Below are 27,010 nucleotides of genomic sequence, written 5' to 3'. Positions count from 1 at the left end.
AGTTACCAAGTAAACAGAACAATTAGAGAGATAGAACAAACTGAAACTTTCCTAAGGAGAGGTTATTGATGGTTAAAAACAAGATTTATGGTACTCACCTGTTAAATCTCTCTCTCTGAATCAACTACACTTCATTACACTTGGGTTAGAGTGGAATAGAGGTGTAAGCACTTAATGAGCTATCTTATTATTTCAGCAGAGATTGCTCATATTTTAAAAAGCAAAAATAATTTACAAGGCAAAACCAACTTGGCTTTGCCTTGTAAATGATTGCCGCTTTAAAAATAGAGGCAATCTCGGCTGATATCCTGGACCTCCGCAAACTCTGACGCTATTACATTTCCCCGATGGAGTAGTTTGGAGGCCTCAGATTAGTCGGATGTCTTATCCTCTCTACTAGGGTAGACACTGAGCGCATCTTCCCCTACTGTCATAGTCTTTCACATAGGGTGAGAGAGGGGCTTTCTGCTAATAATCTCCCTTACCTACGGCACCTGGTGTGAAGACCAGGAGTATTAGAGCATAAACTCAGAGTGTACTCCAGGACTTCTGGGTCAGGTCACGCAGACAGGAGACAGATAAAGATATAACAATATATTTATTAGGTGTTTACTTAGTACAAGCTCTCTAAATCAACTATAAGATAAACACAGTTGAAATTAACCCCAGAACAACAGGTCCCAATAAACAGCAGTTTACCGTCAGACTTCCCAGCACTTTCCCACATGCTCTTGTCCGGATGTAGTATAATTGTGGAGGATCACAGGAGTTTCAAGCAGTGTTCATACAGCAGAGCCAACAAGTCTGCAAATCCAGAGAAAAGTGGGTAATCCAGTAGCCACAATGCTCCCAGGCCAAATCCTCAGCACACTAGCAGGAGCTAGTGCAGGAGCTCCAGGACTAGTAGCTTTTAGAAGCCAAACTCACACACACCTGGTGATCTCTTGCCTTCCCTTTTTAAACAACATTCTAATTTCCACCACCAAAAGTCCCTCCTGATTGGAAGAGTTCCATGAAGGTCTGTAAAAGAGATGAGTCATGAGGAGATCCCCCCTGCTGTTCGCATGCCCCAGTGTCTGACTCAGTCCTAGGGGAGAACAATGGGATCTTGACACAATTAATCCCTTGGTGATGGGGGAAGATAGCCAGTTACTCCCTGTTTTATCCTTTTATAGTCATACAGTATGTGACCTCAGAGGGCTCCAACTGCTCCCAGCTTCCTGCTATAGGTGTCTAGTGACTGGTCCAGCATAACACGTCACACCTGGCCCTGTTTAAGAACAATAGCTACTACAACATAGTCAGAATGGACCTTGGACAGTATATTCTGTCACATACCTCCCTCTTCTTAAATCAAGGGAGCAGGGTTGGATCCTTTTCCTGGACCAGCCATGTGACCTTTACCAGGTGCGATGCTGTTTCCTTCTTCTCTCCTAGATAATCCATCAGCGTTGGTATGCTCACGGCCCTTTTTGTGAGAGATGGAGAAGTTAAAACTTTGCAAGGCAAGACTCCATCGTAGTAATCGCCCATTGTCCCCAGCTGTCTTTTGTAACCAATGAAGTGGATTGTGGTCAGTCACCACTGTAAATTCTCATCCATAAATGTACGGTTGTAACTTTTTCAAGGCCCACACAATGGCCAGGCATTCTCTCTCAATGGTGGCATAAGCCACTTCCCGATCCACCAGTTTACGGGACAAATATACCACAGGGTGGTCACGGCCATCCTCCCCCACTTGGCATAACACTGCTCCCAAACCACAACCAGAGGCGTCAGTTTGAACAATGAACTTCTTGGAGAAGTCGGGGGCAGCTAGTACTGGGGCACTGGAGAGGGCTTCTTTCAGGGCCACAAATGCACTCTCACACTCAGGGGACCATGCAACCTGTCTAGCATATTTCTTTTTGGTCAGGTCAGTCAAAGGTTTGGCCAATGTGCTGTATTGGGGAACAAACCTCCTATAGTAGCCAGCTAGTCCTAAAAATGCTCTTACTTGTTTCTGATTGGAAGGTCTTGGCCAGTTTAGAATGGCTTCCACTTTAGCTGGCTCTGGTCTAATCTTACCCCCTCCCACTCGGTGACCCAGATATTGCACTTCAGCCATTCCTATTTGGCATTTATCAGGACGGATGGTTAACCCACCCTGCTGAATACGCCTGAGGACCTCGGCCACATGTGATAGATGGTCTTCCCAGCAAGAACTAAATATAGCTATGTCATCTAGGTATGCTTGTGCAAAATCCTGACACCCTTCCAGCATTACATCTATAGCTCTTTGGAAAGTGGCCGGGGCATTCTTCATGCCAAAGGGCATCGCCAAAAAATGATAAAGCCCAAATGGAGTGGTAAACGCAGATTTTTCTTGGGCCTCAGGACTTAAGGGGACCTGCCAGTATCCTTTACTAAGATCTAGAGTGGTTACATAGGTTGCTCCCCCTAATCTCTCCCACCCGGGGCATGGGATATGCATCTGTGACAGTCACCTCATTCAAACGTCGGTAATCCACACAGAATCTGGTGGTCCCATCCTTCTTGGGAACTAACACTACCCCGGCTGCCCATGGACTATTGGACTTCACAATAACCCCTAATGCCAGCATCTCATCAATCTCCCTTTTTAGGCTGCCTGCTACCTCAGGCGTGACTCGGTATGGTTTTTGCCGGATGGGCTTGACCTCCCCTGTATCTACCACATGTTGAGTGAGGGTTGTGGTCCCTGGAATACATGTAAATTGCAAAACCTGGGCCATTAACACCTCCCCCATGTCCTGACGCTGGGCAACACTAAGTTTTTCCCCATATTGGACTGCCTCCAATCCTATGCCCTTCTTGCATTCCTCTAACAAATCAGGTAAGGGGTCTAACTCAGGGGCCTCCATGGGGGGACAACATACTACCATTGCTGCTACATTTCTTTCCACATAAGCTTTGAGACGATTAATGTGGAAATTTCTGACTTGTCGGCCAGCCTTATCCAGGGCCACAATGTAATTCACTGGGCCTGACTGTTTTACCACAGTATAAGGGCCATCCCAGGTAGCCTGTAATTTATTCTTACGTACAGGAATAAGCACCATTACTTTCTGTCCCTCGTGTAATTCCCTGAGTCTGGCATTCTGATTATACCATTCAGATTGGCGGGCCTGTGCCCCTTGGAGATTTGTTTGTGTTAAGGCCATTAACCTCGCCATCCTTTCCCGCATCTGTGCCACATACTGCAGGATGGGTTGACCATGATCAATAAAGCTTCCTTCCCAGCTTTCACGGACTAGATCTAGTGGTCCTCTGACCCTGCGGCCATACAACAATTGAAAGGGGGAATACCCAGTAGAGTCTTGTGGCACTTCCCTATATGCAAACAGGAGCTGCTGTAGTGCATTTTCCCAGTCCCTCCCCTCTGACTGCACATAAGCCTGCAACAGGTGTTTGAGGGTTCTATTAAATCTCTCACATAATCCATTAGTCTGTGGGTGATAGGGGGTGGTCCTTAATGGACGTATTCCCCATTTTTCCCATAATGTCTAACAATTCCCCCTGAAATTGGGCCCCCTGATCCGTTACAATCTCTTGGGGATAGCCCAGTCTACTAAATATGTCACTCAGGGCCTGAGCTACATGTTCTGCATCTATAGAGGAGAGTGCTACAGCCTCGGGATATCGAGTTGCAAAGTCTATGAGGGTAAGAATATATATTTTTCCTGAATGACTAGGAATCTTAAGAGGCCCGACTATATCTACGGCTACCCGCTGAAAGGGTTCCCCAATTATAGGTAAAGGATGTAGAGGGGCTCTTTGTGGTACACCTCCTAACCTCTGACAGGTATCACAGGAGGCTCGATAATGCTTCACATCATGGGATACCTTGGGCCAAAAAAAACTTCTCAAAACTAGAGCAAGAGTTTTCCTGACACCAAAGTGTCCAGCTGCTGGTATGTCATGGGCTAAGGTCAACAGCTGCTGTCGATATCTTTGGGGAACCACCAATTGCTTTAAGGCACTGCCATGGTCCAGATCCTCACTATGAGGAGAAATTCTATACAACAGCCCGTTCACCCATCCTACCTTATACCCTTCAGAGTCAGAAAACCCACTATCTGCTGCACTTCGAAGTTTGGCTAAGGTGGGATCAGTTTTCTGTAGCTTTCTGAATTCACTTCTATCTACCTCCCCCAAGTCAACTACAGTACTCCTATTTCTAAACATATCCTTCTCAGTGATAGGCATACTCACCACCTGTGGATTGGGTTTAGAAGCAGTAGTGTGTTGGATCTGAGTGAGAGTGGGCCCCAGGGTGGACGAAGATGCAGAGTTTGTCTCTGTTGAGAGGGTCATTCTCCGGGCTTGGTTCCTGGTCACCACTTGAACAAAATGTGTGACCAGTCCCTGTCCTAGGTCATTCCCCAGAATGACTTTTGCTGGCAGGCTGCTAAGAACTCCTACATCCACAGGGCCATGGTCTGCCCCCCAGTCCAGATGCACTCGGGCTACTGGGATATCTCGAACTTGATTCCCTGCTGTGGCGATTCTAACCCTTTGGTCCTCAAGGATCTTGTCTACCGACACCAGGTCAGGTTCTATGAGGGTAAGGGAGGCTCCTGAATCTCTCAAACCCTGGACCTCCTGGTCATCCACCCAGACAGACTGCAAATGACCTTTCATGTTTCTGGGAGTTTGGCGTCCCTCCTCCACTACCAGGTCCACCACATACACACCATCCATCACCTCTGGTGCATCAGGATGGGGATATTCCCTTTCAAATCCCCCCACTGGTTGGTAGACCACATTAACTGGGGCAGGACGAGCTCCCACATAAGGTCCTCGAGACCGGGTGCAATCCTTCTGCATATGCCCTGGCTGATCACATCTGCGGGGATAGGACTGTTGCACTAATGAGTGTCGAGGTGCGGCATCCCTCTGGTAAGCGGGGGCAGATAATGGTCTGGTTTTCTGGGTCTCTCTCATTCCCATTCTCTGTGTTCCTGGTTGCTGTACACTGGGTGCCTTCCATCTGACCCGGTTAGCAAGATACTCATCTGCCATTCGGGCTGCTGACTCTGGGTTTGGAGGTTTACGGTCAGCCACCCACTCTCGAACCTCTGGTGCCATTTTATTTAATAATTGTTCCAGTACCATTTCATTCAGGATTTGTTCAGGGGAATACACATGTCGTCCATCCCACCACTGCTGGCACGCTCTCTTCAGTTGTCTGGCAAATTCAGCATGGGAGTCATCCCCCCCACGATTTAGTGTCCGGAATTTTGCCCGATAGGATTCGGGGGTGACTTGGAATTTTGCCAGCAGGGCTTTCTTCACCAGTTGGTAGTTTCCCACATCCTCATATGCTAGCGATTTATAGGCTTGCTGAGCTTTGCCTGTTAAACTGGGTCCCACATAACAAGCCCACTCCTCCTCATCAATCTGGTGCACGGTCATCAGTTTCTCAAACACCTGCAGATGAGTATCAATGTCTGTCTCTTCTTCCTTAAATCTGGGCACATCTCCATATCTTAGACGTGGCTTTCTGCTTTCTTCTTCTTGCACAGCCTGTCTAGCTGGTCCCTCCGGGTAGATATTTACTCCCAGCACAGTTTGTATTACTCCTGCCCTCTCCCTAGAGGTAGCTCTGTCCCCTAGGGCTTTCATCCACTGCTCCAATGTTTCAGGAGTTGCCTCTGGTCTCTGCATTCTCCCCATTCTTGTCCCCACTGCTGGGATTTGCTGTTCCTCCTCATCACTTAGAGCAATCTCCCCTGGGTGAGCTCTGTCAAACTCCAATAGTAGATTGATTAACACATCCTTTTGTTCAGTTCCATTACAGGGGATCTTCTTTAGCTTGCAGAACTCAAACAACTGCTGTTTCCTAGTCCTCCTGTAATATGTCTCTGCTTCCCTCAAATCTCCTATTGCAGCTTCACTAGCCATTCTTCCTGAGATGTCTCTTGGGTTATCTGATGGGACTGATGTTAATTGGCTACTTTTTACTAAAACCTGTTCCTGTAGAGCTTGGTGTATCTCTATACAGCACCTTATGCTCTTCCCACTGGACGGGACTGCGTGACCCCACTGTCTGCCACCAATTGTGAAGACCAGGAGTATTAGAGCATAAACTCAGAGTGTACTCCAGGACTTCTGGGTCAGGTCACGCAGACAGATAAAGATATAACAATATATTTATTAGGTGTTTACTTAGTACAAGCTCTCTAAATCAACTATAAAATAAACACAGTTGAAATTAACCCCAGAACAACAGGTCCCAATAAACAGCAGTTTACCGTCAGACTTCCCAGCACTTTCCCACATGCTCTTGTCCGGATGTAGTATAATTGTGGAGGATCACAGGAGTTTCAAGCAGTGTTCATACAGCAGAGCCAACAAGTCTGCAAATCCAGAGAAAAGTGGGTAATCCAGTAGCCACAATGCTCCCAGGCCAAATCCTCAGCACACTAGCAGGAGCTAGTGCAGGAGCTCCAGGACTAGTAGCTTTTAGAAGCCAAACTCACACACACCTGGTGATCTCTTGCCTTCCCTTTTTAAACAACATTCTAATTTCCACCACCAAAAGTCCCTCCTGATTGGAAGAGTTCCATGAAGGTCTGTAAAAGAGATGAGTCATGAGGAGATCCCCCCTGCTGTTCGCATGCCCCAGTGTCTGACTCAGTCCTAGGGGAGAACAAAGGGATCTTGACACAATTAATCCCTTGGTGATGGGGGAAGATAGCCAGTCACTCCCTGTTTTATCCTTTTATAGTCATACAGTATGTGACCTCAGAGGGCTCCAACTGCTCCCAGCTTCCTGCTATAGGTGTCTAGTGACTGGTCCAGCATAACACATCACACCTGGCCCTGTTTAAGAACAATAGCTACTACAACATAGTCAGAATGGACCTTGGACAGTATATTCTGTCACACCTGGTATTCCCAGATGGTTTCCCATCCAAGTACTGACCAGGCCCAACACTGCATAGCTTCCAAGATCAGATGAGATTCCGTATGTACAGTCTGGTGAGGCTGTAAGTGGATAAAGCTTGTTGTTCCAGCTGGCCGGATGACCTATCTCAGTGCGTTATCCTCTCTACTAGGGTAGGCATTGTGTGCATCTGCCCCTACCAACTACCCTTTTATTAGGGTGATAGAGACGACCAAGATGCATTTTCTGCCAGCATCTTTCACATGCTGCAAGCGGTGTGCTGGTTCCCGGGCTGCATCCCCTGCTCCCGAGATTGTACCACAGCACGTTCCGCCTTCCCTGGGCCTGGGTCCCTGCTTCTAAACCTTGCAATCCATCCGGGACTCTGTGAAGACCGTGCACTCTCAACCACCATCAGCAGCTCTTTAGAGAGCCTGCAAACGGTAAGGGAAGACGCCACATCCACACATGTACCCAACCTGGACTCTAGGGAGAACAGCTTAGTTACCAACCCATAGAGAAGGAAGGAAAGGGACTCCTGTCCCTGGAGCTAACTCAGTGCTAAAATAATCCTTCAGCAGTGTTGGGTTTCATATGCCAGCGGCAGTCAAAATACCAACCGCGTCATCCCGATGGTAAGAATCCCGATAGGGGCAAGGTAAGGCAGGCGGTCAGTAGATGGTGCACAACATAACAAAGCATTGCACCATTCATAACGGTTCTGTTGTTCCATCATTTTGACAGACTGGTAACTAGTAAAATATATTGGCACTAACCCCTATACACAGTGTAACCAATAAATGATCCTTAATCCATATGTGCACAGCCACTGCAGTAACCAACATGACCACTGGTGAGTATCCAGTATTGGAGGCTAGTATTTACATTCTAACATGTGCCTTAACATTGGAGACTCATTTAATAGAAATAGCACACAAGATGGCCAAGATATTTCAAAGAGACAAATTACTGGACAAGTGCCAGTGGAAGTAATGCAATTCAGAGATTACTCAATACACCCCCTTTCTGTGTACTCAGGAAAGCATCCAGATGTGACTTGTTTAAACACTCTCTAATCACATGTATTACTGTACATAGTGCAGTGGTTCCCAAACGTGGTCTTCAAGACACCCCAATAGTCCAGGTTTTAAGGCTATCCATACTTATTGTGGAGATGTGTCCTACATCTGGCACATCAGTTATCAGTGCTGGGACAGCATGTTTGTTCCTAGCACTGGGAGGTCAGCAGCATGCAATGGACCTGTGTCCCATGCAGGACACAGCAGAGGACATCGCTAGCATGAAGTGTCCGATCCCAGCGCTGGTTGTGCAACAGCAGTGGGTGTCCAGTACCAGTACACTGTATTGGCTCCAAGCACCAGACTACACTGGCGGCGGGCAGCGACACGTATGTGGCGCTTCAAACTTGAAGCCAATTTTACAGCCAATAGGAATCGCCAGTGGCGGGATTTCAAATCTGGCGCCCTCTGTGAGCCAATCACGGCTTGCAGAGTGGCAGCAAACAGAAAGCGGCTGCTACAAGCCAATTGGAGCTTGCCGCGCCGATGCTCCAATCGTGTGACGTCAGACGCCACCAGGGAACAGTGGGGTCAATCATCGGGCGGTGTCAAAAATAGAAGACGAGCATGAAGAACTCCTGTGGTCGCGTTAGAGGCCAGAAGACACTGGAAGAATTAGAGAAGACAGGCGCCGGCGTCTAGTTGAAGAAAAAAAAAAGGGGGTGCCACTGGCCAGGATGGGCCAACGGCACAAGATCGAGGCTGAGGACCGGGGAGGGCTGTAGTGGTTGGATGAAAGAGAGCCCAAAGAAGTACCCCACTACAGCCTCTCCGAACAGTACAGGTAGGCCCTCTGTGAGGCCTTCCTGTCAACCCTCCCTCCCTAGACCGTCAGGGCAACCATCAGGGCAGTCGGGTACTAAGCCCGTGGGCACAGTCAGGCTAAGGCCTATTGCGCAGTAGGTAGGTACTGGTCCCGTGACCAAATATCATGCCTTAGGCCTGTGGACAGTTAGGGGGCACTAGGCCCTATTAGTTTAAGTGTGCCCTAAGTAAATAAGGTGACTCTGGGCACTTGGCCCAGGTCACCGAGAACTGGCCCTAGTAGGCAGGCTTTAAGCCTGAGCCCAATAATTATGGCAGCGCTGGGAATTAGGCCAAGATTACCCCAACCTACCCCATGATAGGTGGGCAGCGTTTCCATGGCACCAGTGTGTAAAGGTGACTGTAGGATTAATTGATAATAGGATTCATACTAAGGCACATATGCAATGCATATTCACAAAGTGGAGCAATTTGAAACTGCAAAAATACAGAAAACCCATGGCTAATCAGTTACACACAGTGCACGCACAGAGATGCTGGGTTTTCCTGGAAGGCGGCTAGAAGTGAGCGCACACAAAGTCCATGTATTGGGCATGTTACGGAAATTTTGCAGGCACCTAATGAATGCAGAGAAACTGCACCTGCCATATAGCTGGGACAAGTGTCAATATTTCAATGATGGTGGCATCCACAAAATCACAGAGGGATAACAGCATGCTGAGACGTCACACTTTCTGCACATTTAGGTGCAGGCTACTACACCAGGGTAAGGCAGATATTAGCATTTGCATATTATCACTCCACGACTCCGGCAACAGATGTGATACGATATTGAAAACATTAAAAACGCAATATAAGCTTCTATAGACATACAACATACTGTACAATACAAAACGACATTTATTACAAATACCCACATCAAATGTATAAAATGTGTAGAATCCACAGTGGTTTGTGCATCCAGTGGCTGAGTTGCAGCGTGCGTTCCACTTCGCGCCGCACTTCTGGTATTTGGAACGCATCTTGTGGTCACCTGACCGGAAGTGTGCGTTCTAGCACAGTAAAAGTCACTACCAGTGTCTGCATAGCAACCGCATTGTTTGGAATGCAGTGAATGGCCACAAATCACCGTCACACACACTCCAACTGTGCAGCGGCATCTAACCACAGTATTTAAAGATCCACATTGCCAATAATATAAATTGTAGTATACACTGGCTGTGCATTTAATGATTTATGTATCACAGCACTTCAATCACATTAATCCGCTGTAGAATCACACATAGTAGAGTCTACTATATTAAGTAAACTGTTTGTGTACCCAAATACAGTCAAAGTTAAATCAGTGAAAAAAAATAATAATTTGAGGGGCTAGGATACAGACCGTTAATCAGACCACAGACCAAAAAATAAAATCTACAAAAAATAATAATAATGATAGAAAAAAAAAATATCAGAAACAAATATTAAGTCCAGTTGATCTCCGGAAAGAAGATCTCAATTATTCAGTCCAAAAAAAACAAGATTTATGGTAAGAACTTACCGTTGTTAAATCTTTCTGCGAGGTACACTGGGTTCCACAGGGAATAACATTGGGGGTGTAGAGTAGGATCTTGATCCGAGGCACCAACAGGCTAAAAGCTTTGACTGTTCCCAGAATGCATAGTGCCACCTCCTCTATAACCCCGCCTCCGTGCACAGGAGCTCAATTTTGTTAACCAGCCCAATGCAGTAGCAGGCAAAAAGAGACGACAACCGTTAGTAGCCACATACACCACATTCTCATGACAGGAGTGGGTGTCAGCGGCTAATGCCATACAAACCCAAAGAAGCTAAGTGCATCAGGGTGGGTGCCCTGTGGAACCCAGTGTACCTCGCAGAAAGATTTAACAACGGTAAGCTCTTACCATAAATCTCGTTTTCTGCAGCGGGGTACTTGCACAGCGGGCCGCCCAAGAAGGTCCAACGGACCGAGTAGAATGGGCTTTGATGGTAGCAGGAGCTGGAAGGTCAGCCTGTACATAAGCATGTGCAATCACCATTCTAATCCATCTGACCAAGGTCTGCTTGTTAGCAGGCCAGCCACGTTTGTGAAAACCAAACAGAACAAAGAGAGAATCAGACTTCCTGATGGTAGCTGTCCTCTTTACATAGATACGGAGAGCCCGTACCACATCCAAAGACCGCAATTTGGAAGACAATCCAGGAGAGAAAAGGGCCGGAACCACAATCTCCTGATTAAGGAGGAAAGAAGACACCACCTTAGGTAGGTACCCGGGGCGTGCTCTAAGAACCGCCCGGTGACAGTGAAAAATCAGATAGGGGGACCTACAAGACAAGGCACCCAAATCAGACACCCATCTAGCAGAGGCAATAGCCAATAGAAACAATACCTTAAGGCAGGCATTCCCAACCACGGTCCTCAAGGCACACCAACAGTGCAGGTTTTAGTGATATCCAGGCTGCAGCACAGATGGTTAAATCAAAATAACTGAGCTACTAATTAAATAACCTGTGCTGAAGCCTGGATATCACTAAAACCTGCACTGTTAGTGTGCCTCGAGGACCGTGGTTGGGAATGCCTGCTTTAAGGGAAAGCCACTTAAGTTCCGCAGATTCAAGAGGCTCAAACGGAGACTCCTGTAAAGCCTCCAGAACCACCAACAGATCCCAAGGAGCCACAGGCGGGATGCAAGGAGGTTAAATCCGTAACACACCCTGAGCGAATGTATGAACATCAGGCAGAGTCACAAAGCAGAAATATGAACCTTGATAGAGGCCAGGCGGAGGCCTAACTCCAGGCCCTGTTGTAGAAAGGCCAAAAGATTGGCCATACTAAACTTGTATGCATCATGATTATTAGATGCGCACCAAGCAAAGTAAGAATTCCAGACCTTATGGTAAAATCCAAGCAGAAGCCGGCTTACGGGCCTTCAACATTGTCTGAATGACCGCCTCAGAAAAACCCTTGGCACTTAGTACGGAAGATTCAAGAGCCACGCCGTCAAAGCCAGATGGGCCAAATCCTGGTAAACATAAGGGCCCTGAAGGAGAAGGTCTGGTCGTTGTGAAAGCAGAAGAGGACGCTCCAACAAGAGACCCTGAAGGTCTGAGAACCAATGCCGTCTGGGCCATGCTGGAGTGATCAGAAGTAGGATTCCTCCTTCTTGCTTGAACTTTCTTATTACTCTGGGCAGTAGTGACACCGGAGGGAACACGTACGGCAGCCAAAAGTTCCATGGAATTGCCAGAGCGTCCACGAACGCTGCTTGAGGATCCCTTGCCCTTGCTCCGAAGACCGGAAACTTGTGATTGTGTCGAGACGCCATCAGGTCCACATCTGTGAGGACCCACTTGTCCACTAGGAGTTGAAATACTTCTGAATGGAGGCTCCACTCTCCGGCGTATACGTCCTGACGACTGAGGAAATCTGCTTCCCAGTTTAAGACTCCCAGGATGAACACCGCCGATATGGCTGGCAGATGGCGTTCTGCCCACTGAAGAATTCTGGATACTTCCCTCATTGACATGCAGCTTCGAGTGCCGCCTTGATGATTTATGTTCGCCACCGTGGTGGCGTTGTCAAGACTGTACTTGAACAGGTCTGTTCTGTATTAAATGCTGGGCCAAATTCAGAGCATTGAACACCGCCCGCAGTTCCAGAATGTGTATTGGGAGGAGAGACTCCTCCATGGTCCGACTCTGAAGGGAGTATTGCGCCAACACCGCGCCCCAACCTCTCAGACTGGCATCCGTTGTCAGAAGGACCCAGTTGGAGATCCAGAAGGGACGACCCCCTGCTCAATCGTTGGTCCTGAAGCCACCAGCTCAGTGACAGACGGACCTCCGGAGACAAGGAGATCATGTGAGACCTGATCCGGTGAGGCAGGCTGTCCCACATGGCAAGAAACAATTTCTGAAGATGGCAGGAATGGAACTGAGCGTACTCCACTATGTTGAAAGCAGACACCATGAGACCTAGCACTTGCATTGCTGAATGTATCGACATTTGCGGACGAGATAGGAAGCATCGAATCCTGTCCTGAAGTTACAGGACCTTCTCCTGAGACAAGAACAACCGCTGGTTGTAAGTGTCTAACAACGCCCCCAGGTGCACCATGTTCTGCGCAGGGACCAGTGAAGATTTCTTCCAGTTGATGAGCCACCTGTGGGCTTGCAGAAACTGGAGCGTCATATCCAGATGGTGTAGGAGAATTTCTGGGGAATTCGCCGGGATCAACAAGTCGTCCACATTCGGGAGGATCCTGACCCTTTGACGGCGGAGTACAGACGTCATTACCGCCATGACATTGGTGAAGACTTACGGGGCCGTGGTCAATCCAAAAGGTAATGGGTTGCCAACAGCAAACCTCAGATACTGCTGATGTGACATTGCAACAGGTAAGCATCCTGTATGTCCAGGGAGACCATATAATCCCCGGGCTCCAAAGCCAGAACAATAGAGCGAAGAGTTTCCATACGAAACTTGGAGACTCTCATATATTTGTTCAAGGACTTGAGGTTGAGAAAGGTTCCTTCAAATAGATACCTTAGAACCATCTGGCCTTAATGATTTACAAATCACTCCATTTTTAGGATTATATTGCACGTGTGTGTACGTGTGTGTGTGTGTGTGTGTGTGTGTGTGTGTGTGTACGTGTGTACGTGTGTACGTGTGTACGTGTGTACGTGTGTACACGTATACATACATATTATATATTTAAATTCCGTCCCCGTTTAAAGCTGATCAAAGGCTTATCTGGTAAGTGTTTGGAGAGTATTGGATCACTTTTCACCACCAGCCAGACATCCTTAACCGCTTGCCGTATCGTGGAACCGGCAGTATCAAAGGTCGTTGTCACAACAAATGGTTTTTGCAACTTTTGTTTTTTCTTCATATTGCCTTTAGTGAAAATATTCAAGGCTTTGTGTAAACAATTATTGATCGTCTGTTCGTTGTAACCCATGCAGAGAGATGCTGGTTTTTATTACCATCCCGTCTAGAGGATGTACTTGCTTAATCAATTGACAAGGTATAAAGAAAGGGTTTGAATTACTTGTATGTTCTCCAAAAAAATGCTTAGGGTAGTGTGATTCGTCCTTTTGTTTTTGCCCTAATAAATTTAAGCATCTTTATTTTATCTGCGTTTTAGTTTTCCATTACATATATGAAAAATGGGACACTTCAAGGTATGAAAATAAGGATTAAAAATGTATAAATTGATAACTAGTGAAGAGTCATTAATATACTGGTAGTTGGGATGCTTACCTCCAATCCATCTTCTCTACTAAAAAGGCACTGATGAGGAAACCAGTTCTGTTAAACCCATGCGTACAGTGGACACCTAAGGGAGATACAAAAAAAAAAAAAAACTGTAACTGGGTGCAAGGCTAATTCACCAAATGCAGCCAGTAAAAGAGATAGTACAAAAAATGTATTATTAACAGTTACAAATGAAGACATATCTTGAATTGTAAGCATAGTTATTTATTTTAGTATACTAGTAAATGTAGCGAGCTTCACTCAAAATAAATGTGAAAAATATAAAAACAGGTAAATGCTAATGTGTTACTAATGATAAACAATTTTATATTTTTTCCTGTAAAACGGCAGTTAAAGGGCATAGTCAATAAAATGTACTTAATAATCCAAGTCACCTTTTCTGGTAAAAAAAAAATCACCTTTTATCTTGCTCAAACACTGACATAGATTGTGTTTATGCTTCACAGCTAACAGACAGTTAGCACCATCTAGTGGTAAGTTTATGGCATTTCACTAATTTTGCACAGGAAATAATTTTGTAACAGGAAAAAAAAAAAAACAGTGTACAAGTTATAGCTATTAAGGACTTACTTCCTTTTGCCCCAAAATTTCTATAACTAGAACTATAAAACAAAGGTAAACAGAATTTGACATTGACAATGCCCTAATATTGTTAGGACAATAATAGGAAAGACGGGATGCGTTTAATTTAACGGCTGTCGGTATCCCAACAGTTAGAATACAGACGCCGGAATCCCGACAGCAGACAATACCACCAACCAGAATCTTGACGCAAAAGGACTATTCCCACTCGTGGGTGTCCATGACATTCATAGAGCGGGAATAGATCCTGCGGCGAAGCAGCGAGCCACTGAGCCCGCAAGGGGCTCTTAGCGCTTGCCCAGCTGCCAGCATTGGGGCAACCGAGATATTGACAACCAGCATCCCGTCCGCTAGTAAATCATACTGATGTCTGTTTTGAGGTAAATTGCCAATTAAAAATGTATCGTCATTTAGATTACATTGGATTTTTATGTGAACATGGGAAGAACATACAAACTGCGCTGATTGCACCATGATCAGACACACCTATGAACCCAGCGATGTACCTAAATAATGCCCTAACTATATACACAACAAAAATCCACCTGAATTTATAAATATATGTTGCAGTCTACACTGTATAATGTAAATTAACGTGCTGCCCCTTCAAGAAAAAGTTCATACCAAATTAATCCATTATACAGGATGAAATAGGTCAGATAGTACCCTAAGTCACTGCCTGTCCTGATAGCTGTAGATCAGATGCTAGTTGGGTAGAAGGTATTTCTGCAAATAGCATTTACCACTTGCCTAAAAGCAGTTGGGTATCGTATACAATGCTTAGGCAAAGTGGATAACAGTTTCTTTATTAACCACTTTGTCTAGAAGATTTAGGCATTTTGACCATTTAAGGTGCATACACACTGAGCGATTTTCCCCCCTGCCCAGTGATGTCAGCGGGGGTGAACAGCTTTCCATAGCAGGAGGCTATGGACAGCAGTTCACCCTGCTGTTCATCTACTGGTAATACAAGCAGATAAAAAGCTGGCCGCCGGCGATGAAGCGGGGGCGCGCATCAGTGCTCATCGTCGTGGCATACAAACTGGGCGGTTTTGAGCTGAAAGCAGCTCAAAACACCAAAAGTAAGCTACTTCCAGCTCAATATCGGCCTGTGTGTATGGGCCTTTAGCCTGGTTTACCCACTCTGTAACATGTAAACTATCAAAAATACTGCCTTATTTATTTTACATTAAATATGCTAAATTAATCTCCTATATAATTGCCCAGATCTGTCACTCTGTGACTGTGTGGCTAACGCTGGGCGGAGTCTCAGCGATGGGTGGAGTCAGAGTTAGGCAAATAGGAGATTAAGTAATCAGGCTGCAGCTGCAGATGTTGCCGCCTCTCAGATCCTCTCCCTTCCCCTCCACGTTCCTGGGCCTCAGCCCCTCCATTCGTGGCAGTGTTCATCCCTGTGTCACGGGACACCATGAAGCCTGACTGCACTAAAGGTGTCAGTACCCCCCACAGCCGCCGCTGGCCGTGCCCACGCCGCCTGACTGGCTGCTGCCCCCCTTCCCCCAGGCCCTGTCACTCTTACCCTCCGGTGCTGCTGCTCTCTCCTCGGCTCAGGGACACCGCGGCTGGGCGGAAGGATCCGGATAAAGCCGATGGGCAGGGGCAGGGGTATGGAATGGGCAGGGTGGAGGAGGGGCGTGAGGATGTCAGATTGCGGGAATCACCCCGAGTCCGCGACTGTATGAAAGTGACTGATAGTTCCCAGTCACCCGTACAGGCCCAGAAATCTTCGCTCTGGCGGCAGGGTACGGAAGATGTCTGGGGCAGCCGGTGATGACGTCAGGACATTGCCCCGTCACTGTCAGGGAGGGCAGAACCTGAGCTGTCACCTGACGCCGGCATTTGTGGGCGGGGAGAGATGACGTGTCTACAATTGTCATTTTATGTTACCATCCTCCACTTACTATATGCTGAGATGGCAAGGCAGCTGTGAGGTGTCTCCATACTCCACAGCCCTTCACTGGAGGGCTGCCTGCCAAGGTGGCTGTGTCGTTCAGTTAAACCCCCCCACTACTACCAGCCTAGGTGGCTGTGTCATTCAGTGTCCCCACACACCACCACTGGCCTCTCAGATGGCTGTGCATTCAGTGTTCCCACAAACACACTCTACATACCTGCCCCTCCCCAACCCGCGGCACCCCACCCCTTCCCCACCCGAAGCGCCTCCAAAACCCCTCCCCCATCCGCAACAGCCCCGCATCTGCCCCTCCACTACCTGAGGCACCCCTGCCCCTCCCCCACCGCCTCCGTACCCCCTCCCCCATCTGCCGACCCCACTCCAATGCCCCCTCCCCGTCACAACAGGTTACGCCCCTTCACCATCAGACGCCCTTTCGTCGTGCAATATTTAACCACTAACAAAACTACGAATGCAGGTAATACGCAATATAATACAAATATTGAACACCAGAAAGGTGTGCAGGGGTTAAGGGAGCGCCCGTAGGGTGCGATGGTGTGAAGAGCGCCCGTAGGGTGCGATGAGTCACCTAGTCCATCAGAAAATACCTAGAGTAATCTGGTTGTACTTTGTACTACTATTTGATATTACAGTATAAGACAACATATATATGGTACCTAAAAAGACTGAATATTTGAACAAGTATAAATGCAAAATAAAATATTCATGCAATTACCATAAATATATTGTTTAATAAACTATATTCCAATGCGAACACCATGCATTATAAAATTATTAAAAGTGATCACAAACAAAGTGTACATGGAGTATACCTAAGTGCAAAGGAATATGGTGGCGCCATATTCAGATGTAGCCATGTTCATCTTCGCAGCGATGCCGCATGCTGCATTGTGTGCCGGGCCTATTTGAAGCCAGCAGCAATCACTACATTAATTTCTAATTCAATTAATGGAGCAATCGCCGGCAGGAGGAAAAAAAAAAAAAAAAAACATCCTGACACGCCATGCCGCATGCAGCAAAAATGAACTTGGTTACATCAAGCAAAACTTCATAAATAAATGAAGTAAAGTGCTTCATATACCCAAACCAGAATAGACCATGTTTACACTTACACAATATTACTTTCACAACCAACAGCACAGGGGGAAAAAATTAAGTCCAAGTCCTCAAGGACAAGCCGCAATGTGTCCCAGATTCTCTGGGTTAACGCGCAGTAGCGTGTAAAAAGGTCCGTAATTGAAAATCCCCGGGCGTTTACCACTTGCGTGGCATGATTGCATCAGATGCGACCACACCAACTACTTCCTTATCTGATCTTATCGCACAGGATGCGACCAGTCAGATAGACAGCGTGTGCAGCTGCAGGGAAGAGAAACTTCCTGCAACTGCAGCTCTCAGAGGGACTGGAAGGTCCCACTGCCTCCCTGCACTATCGTCCAATATTTGCCGTGCCGACGATCACTGCTGAACGGTCAGCACAGCAGGACCCCGAACCCAGCGGCAGGAGACAATGGGGGGGATGCTGGGGGAAATGTAAATTAACCCCCCAAGCCCCCCGTGTACCTGGTTGCTGTCCCGGCCGTAAAAATTCAGATGTTCAAGAATTTTTTATTTTATTTTTTAAGAATACTTTTAAAAAAAAATTAAAAACTCTTGGATACGTTCTTCATCTAACTGACTCATTAAAAAAAAAAAAAAATAGGATTTTAAATTACTTTTCTAAATCCTTTTCTCGTAGTCAAGGGATATTGGGGAGACTTAGTACGATGGGGTACAAAGGAGCCGATGCACTATAAAATTCTTCAGTGGGTGTGCTGGCTCCTCCCCTGTATGGCCCCTCCCACAGGCAGTTATAGGTAAAACAGTGCCCGAAGGAGAAAGGACATATACGAGAGAAGGAACATATCAATGAGTGGTGAGATTTGTACACCAGCACACCACTAATATATAACAACCAGCAACGGCTGGTTACAACAACAGCTGGTAACAACAACAGCTGAACAGGTAACCACAGAAGAGAGAACCTGCAGAAAGTCAATGCATTGAGGCGAGCGCCGAATATCCCTTATGGACTACGAGAAAAGGATTTACTGGTAAGTCATTAAAATCCAATATTCTCTACCATCCATAAGGGATATTGGGGAGACTTAGTACGATGGGGATGTCCCAAAGCTTCCAGAACAGGCGGGAACGTGCAGAGACTTCTGCAGCACCGCCTGCCCAAATTGGGTATCCTCTTTGGCCAGGGTATCAAACTTGTAGAACTTCACAAAAGTATTCTTCCCCAACCAGGTAGCAGCTCGTCATAGTTGAAAGGCCAAGACTCCATGGGCAGCTGCCCAGGAAGAGCCCACCGATCTTGTAGAATGGGCCTTCAGAGACTTAGGAACAGGTAAGGCTGCCAACACATAGGCCTGTTGGATAGTAAGCCTAAACCAGTGAGTAATGAACTGCTTTGAAGCAAGACAACCCTTTTTCTGTGCATCATAGAACACGAACAAGGAATCCGTCCTTCTGAGCCGAGCCGTCCGCTTGACATAGAGCTTCAAGGCTCGCACCGCATCCAATACCTCCAGAGGAGCAGAAGCGTCAGAACTTGACGGTACCACAATAGGTTTATTCAGGTGAAACGCAAGAGACAACCTTCGGCAGGAACTGCAAGGTGGTCTGAACTTCTGGCAACAGTGCCAATTTCTTCTGGAAGAAAATGGAGAGGGCTGAAATCTGGACCTTAACGTAACCCAGACGTAAGCCCTTATCCACACCAGCCTACAGGAAACGTAAGAAACGTCCCGAGTGGAACTCTGCAGGTGGATACGTGCGTTCCTCGCACCAGGAGACATATCTTCTCCAGATATGATAGTGTTTTGACGTCACAGGTTTCTTGGCCTGAACCATGTTAGCAATAACCTTTTTTGGAACGGCCCTTGTGAGCTAGGATGTTCCACTCAACCTCCATGCCGTCAAACAAAAGTCGCCGTAAGTCCGGGTAGACGTACGGTCCTTGTTGAAGATGATCTCTTCTTAGAGGTAGAGGCCAAGAGTCTTCGACGGACATGTGTGTACCACGCCCTCCGAGGCCAGTCCGGGGCAATCAGAATTGCTTGGACGCCTTGATATGTGATTCGCTTGAGCACCCTTGGGAGCAACGGAATTGGAAGTAACAGGTAGACCAGCCGGTAAGGCCAAGTCAACGTCAGTGCATCTACTGCCCTCGCCTGAGGGTCCCTGGTTCGTGAGCAATACCAGTGAAGCTTCTTGTTGAGTAGAGAAGCCAACATGTCTATTTGTGGGCAGCCCCACTGGTCGATGATCTGCTGAAACACCGGATGGTGGAGCCCCTACTCCCCTGGGTGTAGATCGTCACGACTCAGGAAGTCCGCTTCCCAGTTGTCCACTCTCAGAATGAAGATTGCTGACATTGCTCTTGCATTTCTTTCCACCCAGCGGAGTATCTTTGACACCTTTCGCATGCAGGCTCTGCTTTTTGTTCCTCCTTGCCGATTGATGTATGCTACTGCTGTGGTGTTGTCCAACTGTACCTGGATCGCGTGATCCATGAGCAGAGGAGAGGCCTGAAGCAGAGCATTGTAGATCGCCTGAAGTTCCAGAATGTTGATCGGAAGGAGGGCTTCGTGGGCTGACCACCTGCCCTGGAACTGCGCCCCTTGGGTGATAGCTCCCCATCCTCTCAGACTCGCATCCGTTGTGAGGAGGATCCAATCCTGAATCCCGAAACTCCGGCCTTCTAGGAGATTGGAGGACTGCAGCCACCACAGGAGGGAAATCCTGGCCTGAGGTGACAGCCGAATGATCGGGTGCATCTGTAGATGTGATCCGGACCACTTGCTCAGGAGATCCAATTGAAATGTTCTGGCACGGAACCTCCCATATTGGATCGCCTCATATGAGGTGACCATCTTTCCCAACAATCTTATGCAGAGATGGATCGATACTCGAGCAGGTCGGAGCACTATACGAACCATCTCCTGAAGTGTTCTCGCTTTGTCCTCCGGGAGGAACACCTTCTGGGCCCACAGTATCCAGCAACATCCCCAGGAGCAGGAGCCGCCGAGTTGGCTCCAGGTGGGACTTCTGTAAATTGAGAATCCACCCATGGTGTGACAGAAGTTGGATAGTGCGGTCAATATGGAGCAATAAAAGCTACCTGGATCTTGCTTTTATCAGAAGATCGTCAAGGTAAGGGACAACATTGACCACCGGGAGCTGGAACATCATCTCCGCCATTACCTTTGTAAATACCCTCGGAGCTGTGGACAGGCCAAAGGGCGGAACTGGTAGTGGTCATCCAGCATGGCAAACCTCAGATAAGCCTAATGAGGTGGCCAAATAGGAATATGAAGGTAGGCATCCTTGATATCCAAGGAAACCATGAATTCCTGTTCTTCCATGTCCGCAATCAATGCTGTCAAGGATTCCATTTTGAACTTGAAAACCTTTAGGTAAGGGTTCATGGACTTCAGATTCAAGATGGGCCTTACCGAACCGTCCGGCTTCGGTACCACAAACATGTTGGAGTAATAATCCCTGCCTCGTTGTGGTATTGGTACTGGAACAATGACATGGACTGGACCAACTTTTGGATGGCCTGTTGCAACGTAAATTGCTTATCCTCCAAAGCTGGTAACCTTGAATTGAAAAAGCGCTGGGGAGGAGCACCGCCGAACTCCAGCTTGTAGCCCTGAGAAATGAGGTCCCTGACCCAGGTATCCTGGCAGGAAATCTTGCAGACGCGGATGAAGTGACGCAGTCGAGCTCCCACCTCGAGATCCCCTCGGGTAGGTGGGCACAGTCATGCTGAGGACTTAGTGGAAGCAGAACTGGTGCTCTGTTCCTGAGAACCGGTGTTTTCAGGTCTTTCAGTCTTACCTCTGGTGTCTCTATTCACATTGGAGGCACCCCTGGCCCTAGATCGAAATGTTAGACCGAAAGGACTGAACAGACGGCCCCGGGTGGGAACGCCTAGCCGGCGGGGCCCCGGTGGGGAGAAACGTAGATTTCCCTGAAGTGACTTTGGAAATCTACATATCCAACTCAACCCCAAAGAGTCATTCCCCAGAAAAGGGGAGGAATTCCACGTCCGTTATCCACGGACGCAACCACAAGGCCCTGCGCGTCGACACTGCCATGGCAGACATCCTAGCATTAATATTGCCTATTTCCTTAAGCAAGTCACACAGGACGCGTGCAGTGTCCTGACTGTGCTTCAGGAGAGTCACCGTAGTGACCAGAGGCATATCCCCGGAGAGGTCCTCCTGAATCTGAGCAGCCCACATATGAATGTCATGGGTCATCCAGCAACCCGCTATGACCGGCCTTTGCGATACACCTGCTGCTGTGCAGATAGACTTTAGTGTAGTCTCTATCTTTCTGTCCCCAGGGATCTTTATGATGAAGGAGCCCGGGGCAGGCAGCACCGCCTCCATCTCCGGCAGGGTCCACAGGATAACAATGGGATATGATGAAGCGACAGCGGATTTGCACCAATCAGTCAAAGCTTTCCGGCCTCGCAGCATGCAACAGGACCGTCCATATATCCCCGCCCCCTGGCTCAGGAAAATCAGTTTTTTGTTTGGTGCGGCAGGATCCGGACCATGGTCAGAGGGCTGCTGGATTGTTAGCAGCACCAAGCTTTCTTGTTTTATTTTTATAGTCTTACTATTTTTTGAGTGATCTTTCTAAACAGCGTCTTATACGCACATTGGAAAGAGTCGCTCCATCAACTCTCCACCAGGTCGCGACAACACTTACCCACGAGTACAGTGCTGTTTCGGCGGACGTCTGTGTTGGATATACTAGCAGGTCCATCAGACGTTACCAGGCTGTGGCCGGAGCACAGGGAGAAGGTAAGGCATCGGTTCTGCGTAGCGCATGGAATACGGACACAGCCGCACTGTTTTGGGAGGGGACTACCAAACAGTAGCTGACGCGCCGCCACCACGGGTGCTCCAGTGCTAGGCCTTAGGGATCATAGGCACCAGGAATAGCATGAGGCCGCAATTCCTAGGGTTGATGTCAGCAGTGGGGAGTCAGACACACTCCTGGTCGCCCCTCCACCCCGGTTCATGACCAGTTTCCGCTGAGTCTCCCGCCATAAACGGTTTCCTCACTTCCGTCTCAGACGCTACCAACTACACTGGGAGACGAGGGGACCCGGTCGCAGCATAGGCGGCTGTGTGACCGGGGCGTCTGTGTTCACCGATTGCTACCACAAGGGGACCTGGTCGCAGCATAGGCGGCAGCGTGACCGGTGCGTCTGAGTTCACTGAGGGCCCGTCGCCGCATAGGCGGCTGCGTGACCGGTGCGTCTGTGTTCACTATAGGTTCACGGAGCGGCAGTGTACACTAGTAGCGTCTGGATCCACTCAGCGTTCGCTAACGTATTGAGCGATCCTGGAAGCGAGGTGAGGCTCCCTGTATCCCACTCTACGGAGTACGGGCTATACAGCACTAAATCTCTATCTACTGTTTTGAGTACGAATAGTTAGATAAGTGCCTATTGCATATGAGTCTGTATACCATTACTGTTGTTTCTGTCGCATTGCGTCTGAATACGTTAGATATGTTAAACATTCAGTAAATGTGTTCTCCTACATACGTAAAATAGTATTGTAGTTGACGATGTGCTCATATTACTTAATATACTAATGTATAACATGTGACTGCCTGCTAGCATGATGCTGACTTTGCTACGTTTGTCAGTTTGTTTTGCAGATCCTCAATGCTGGTACATGAGTAGGATCGAATGGATATAATTTTAAAGAAAAACGGTTAAAGTGATACAGTCACAAAATTGTGTAGTACACTGTGAAAGTGCTGATTATTTATCATGTAATAAAGCGGCAATGGTGAAGATACTCGTACCATGTTTTGAAGCTGTATTATCCTCTTATGATCTGGTTCGCGATGGCTTGTATGCATAATGTTTTAGCTCAGCAGGCAAAGCGGATGCAGGTACAAGTGTATCCAACTTGGGCTATAATTACACAAGCTTTATCCAGTAAATTAGATGGTTAATCCACCAAAATCCTGTACCAGTAATAGGGTTACAAGACCTTACATACAGCAGCAGCTTCTCAGAACCAGTGGTAAGTAAATCCTTCACCCTCGCAGGCTACACATTGTTTAGATTCATCAGAGATGAAAGCCCTATTATTCTACTTCATCATATGAAAAAAAGGTAGGTCTCAGCTCTCGAATATAGCCGAGTTAATTGAAAGCAATGAAGCCATCTTATGCTTAGAGGATACAGCAAAGCCTGTGTTAAAAACCAAGGCACCTGTGTTTAAACATCCCAATACTTGAGTTCCAAGATCAGCTGACGGATATCATGGAAGAGGTTTGGGTTACGCCCAATAAAAAGTTAGAATTCCTAAGAAATGGAATTCCTATGATCTGCTTCCAGCTGGGGATTGTTTAAAAAAAAAAAAAATGGGGGAGATGGCTCCTAAAGTAGATAAAGAGAATCTACAACAGCTTTGCTTTCAATTTTTCTGTCAAGGGCAGTCATGAGGCCAAGCCTTGGTTTCGGCTTAAATGGCAAAGGCAGTGGTTGCCTGGGCTGATGCAATAAAAGGAGATTTTTCAGTAGAGCAAGAATCTCATATGGCTCATATAAAAAAAACTGCAATGTTCCTGGAAGCATTGGATATGGGCAAAATATTTACTCCAGGGCATCAGCCCTAACTATACCTCCTCATAGAGCAGTTTAGCTGGGTAAGTGGGAGATCTACAGCCACACCACACTGAATATGCCCAATCTCACCAGAACTTGGAAGCTATGCAGTGTGAGGCCTGATGAGAAACATCTGTGAATACCAGGTGCTGTAGGTGGAATCGTTGTCTTGTTCTGAAAATATTTCTTTTTGGTAAGAATTGACAGATATTCTGAAGTCAGAAGCAGACTCCAAGAAAGTCAGGTTCCTGTCACATACAGTTCACGTGTTGGTATTACACGATCAATAGAAGCCAGTCATAGGCTGATTCCCACATCAGTGTGATTTGAGACTAGGAAACCATTGAGCTACCAGAAGATCTACAGTGTGGGCCTGGTTAGTACTCGGATGGCTATCGGGGAATACCAGGTGCTGTAGAAATATTAAACCATCAGGTGATGGTGTGGGCTCCGCCTGGGAGGCCCCAGGTTAGGGGGCCGACTTCCTCAGGTCACACAGACCTGGCATGGTATCTCTAGTTACGTTTTCGCCTTCAAGACAGCCTATCTCGGCTATAGACGAAGGTCAGAAATTTGCTTCGGTCGGTAATAGTGATTCCAGTTCCTCTGGCAAAAAAGGACAAGGTTTTACTTCAACCTGGCTTAGTCGGAAGCCAAATAAGTAATTTTGACTCATGCTCAAGCTGAAAAATGCTGAGCAAATACATTTGGAAACATGGAATCATACGTTCCTTATGTGTGGCATGGAGCCAGGGGTTTTTATGGATCCCTGGAGATACAGGAGGCTTACCTATAGGTTCCTATACCATTGTCCATCAGTGTTATCCAAGATTCTGCTATCCTCCAGAAAAGCATTTTTCAGTTTTAGGCTTTACCCTTTGGGTTAACAACAGTCCCCAGAGTATTTACCAGAAATATGGAGGTAACAACATCTGGTCTCCGCCAGCAGGGGTTAAGGTTTTTCCCATACCAAGGATCTTTTAATCCTGGTACAGTCACAGAGATTGCTCTTCGTCATCGGCAATAGCAATAACGAGTTTGCAGGGGCAAGTGACTCATAACTTGGGGGAAATAGTCTCCAGTTTTGTCACATCTGAGGACTCACTTGGGGGCTGTACTGAATCACATCTGCAGAGAGTAATTTCTTACCTCACAACAATAAATCCAGGGTTCACTATAGGATTCAAGAATCGCCACAGTCAAACGGTATCTATTCACGCAGCAATGCGGGGATGGGTTTGATGGTATCTGCATTGACAGGAGGGAGTATGCACAATTCCACTCTAGGTCTCTGCAGCGTCTGATTCTTACCTAGTAGAATCTACAACCACACCCCACTGGATATGCCCAAACTTCATTGGATCATGGAAGATCAGCAGTGTGGGCCTGGTTGGTACCTGGAGGGACCAGGTGGGAATACAAGGTGTGGTAAGTATTAATGGATTGCATCAGATAATAAAGACAGACTATGGTACTTACGATAAAAGTAAGAAGGTAATTAGCCTGGTGGCTACAGACATCCCAGCGGGACAAAGGAAAATCCTTTTTAATATCAGATTGGGAAGATTCTGATACTAGGATTAGTGTCAGGGAGATTGTGTTCCCAAAGTGCTGTCTACCAATAAAGGTTGAAACCTCGGGCCATATACAGGGCACCGGTGTAGGCACGGGACAGTCTTCATGTAAAAACCAGTCCAGTTCCGCTCGGACAATGCAGCGGCAGTAGGGTACCTCAACATCAGGGAGGAACTCTCAGCCGAAAAGGGGATGAAGATGATAAGTCACATACCTAAGAGGTAGGATTTCATCATCCAACCTTGTCCGTCGTTCTCAGTTCGAGAATCATAAATGGGGAAATGGACTTTTTCAAGTCGATACACCATTCAGAGGAGTGAATGGGCTCTACACCCAGAGATCTTCCGGACTCTAGAAAACAAGAGGTGCGTGCTAGAGATGCATCTCAGAACGTCTTGGTTGAACAACAAAGTGCTCACTTACGGGTCAAGAACAAAGGATCCCAGAGTGATTGTTGTGGATGCCTTAGCAGTGAGACAGGACCTTCATCTGGCAGGTGGGTTTTCTTCTAATTACCCTATTACCCAGGGTGGTGAGAAAGTTTAAACAGGAAGACCAGCAGAGAATGGCAATGGATGATCTACTTCTGCTCCCATAACGTCCAGACCTACTAATGCAGGGTCCTGGTTATCACAGACATGTGGGTCGACTGTTTGACAGCATGGCCATTGAAACCTCTTTCCTCAGGTCAAGAGGATACCTTGAAACAGTTTTCAGAACAAGGAAACCTTCCTTAGCTTGCATTCATCACCAAATATGGCAAGCCTATATTCATTGGTGCAGTGAAAGAAAATCTACAGCCACATCACACTGTATATGCCCAGTCTCACCAGATCTGGAAAGCTATGCAGTGTTGGGCCTGGTGAATACTTGGATGGGGAACATCTGCAAACACCAGGTGCTGTAGGTGAATGGGACCCTAAAAAAATTTCAGAGTTTCCAGCGACATAGCATTCCTTCAGACAGGAATAGATTGCTTCCTTGAGAGAAGCAAAGGTCGGCATCGACTGTAGAGTTCCAAAAGTAAATGACCAACTTACAGGATGTGTGCACCTTTTTTCCAGGGTATGCTGCGCATTCAACCTTTTTTTTTTTTTTTCCTACAGTGTCATGGGACTTGTTTAGTCCTGAAAGTCCTTCAAGTTGCCCCATTTGAACCACTTAAAAAATAAGAATTTACTTA

General features: G+C 47.1%; 1 protein-coding gene across 2 annotated transcripts in view; it reads right to left on the bottom strand.

Moving 5' to 3' along the window:
- Nucleotides 1-27,010, bottom strand: part of RNGTT (RNA guanylyltransferase and 5'-phosphatase) — a 945,165-nt gene that overhangs the window by 774,679 nt on the left and 143,476 nt on the right. For both annotated transcript variants that reach the window (XM_063916923.1, XM_063916922.1), the window contains exon 5: nucleotides 14,024-14,099. In XM_063916923.1, coding sequence (XP_063772993.1) covers nucleotides 14,024-14,099 — 76 coding nt within the window. The remainder of the gene's footprint in view (nucleotides 1-14,023; nucleotides 14,100-27,010) is intronic.

This window comes from Pseudophryne corroboree, chromosome 4 (assembly GCF_028390025.1).
Source record: "Pseudophryne corroboree isolate aPseCor3 chromosome 4, aPseCor3.hap2, whole genome shotgun sequence".
In the NCBI taxonomy this organism is placed as follows: domain Eukaryota; kingdom Metazoa; phylum Chordata; class Amphibia; order Anura; family Myobatrachidae; genus Pseudophryne; species Pseudophryne corroboree.
This window is presented reverse-complemented; position numbering and strand designations above follow the sequence as displayed.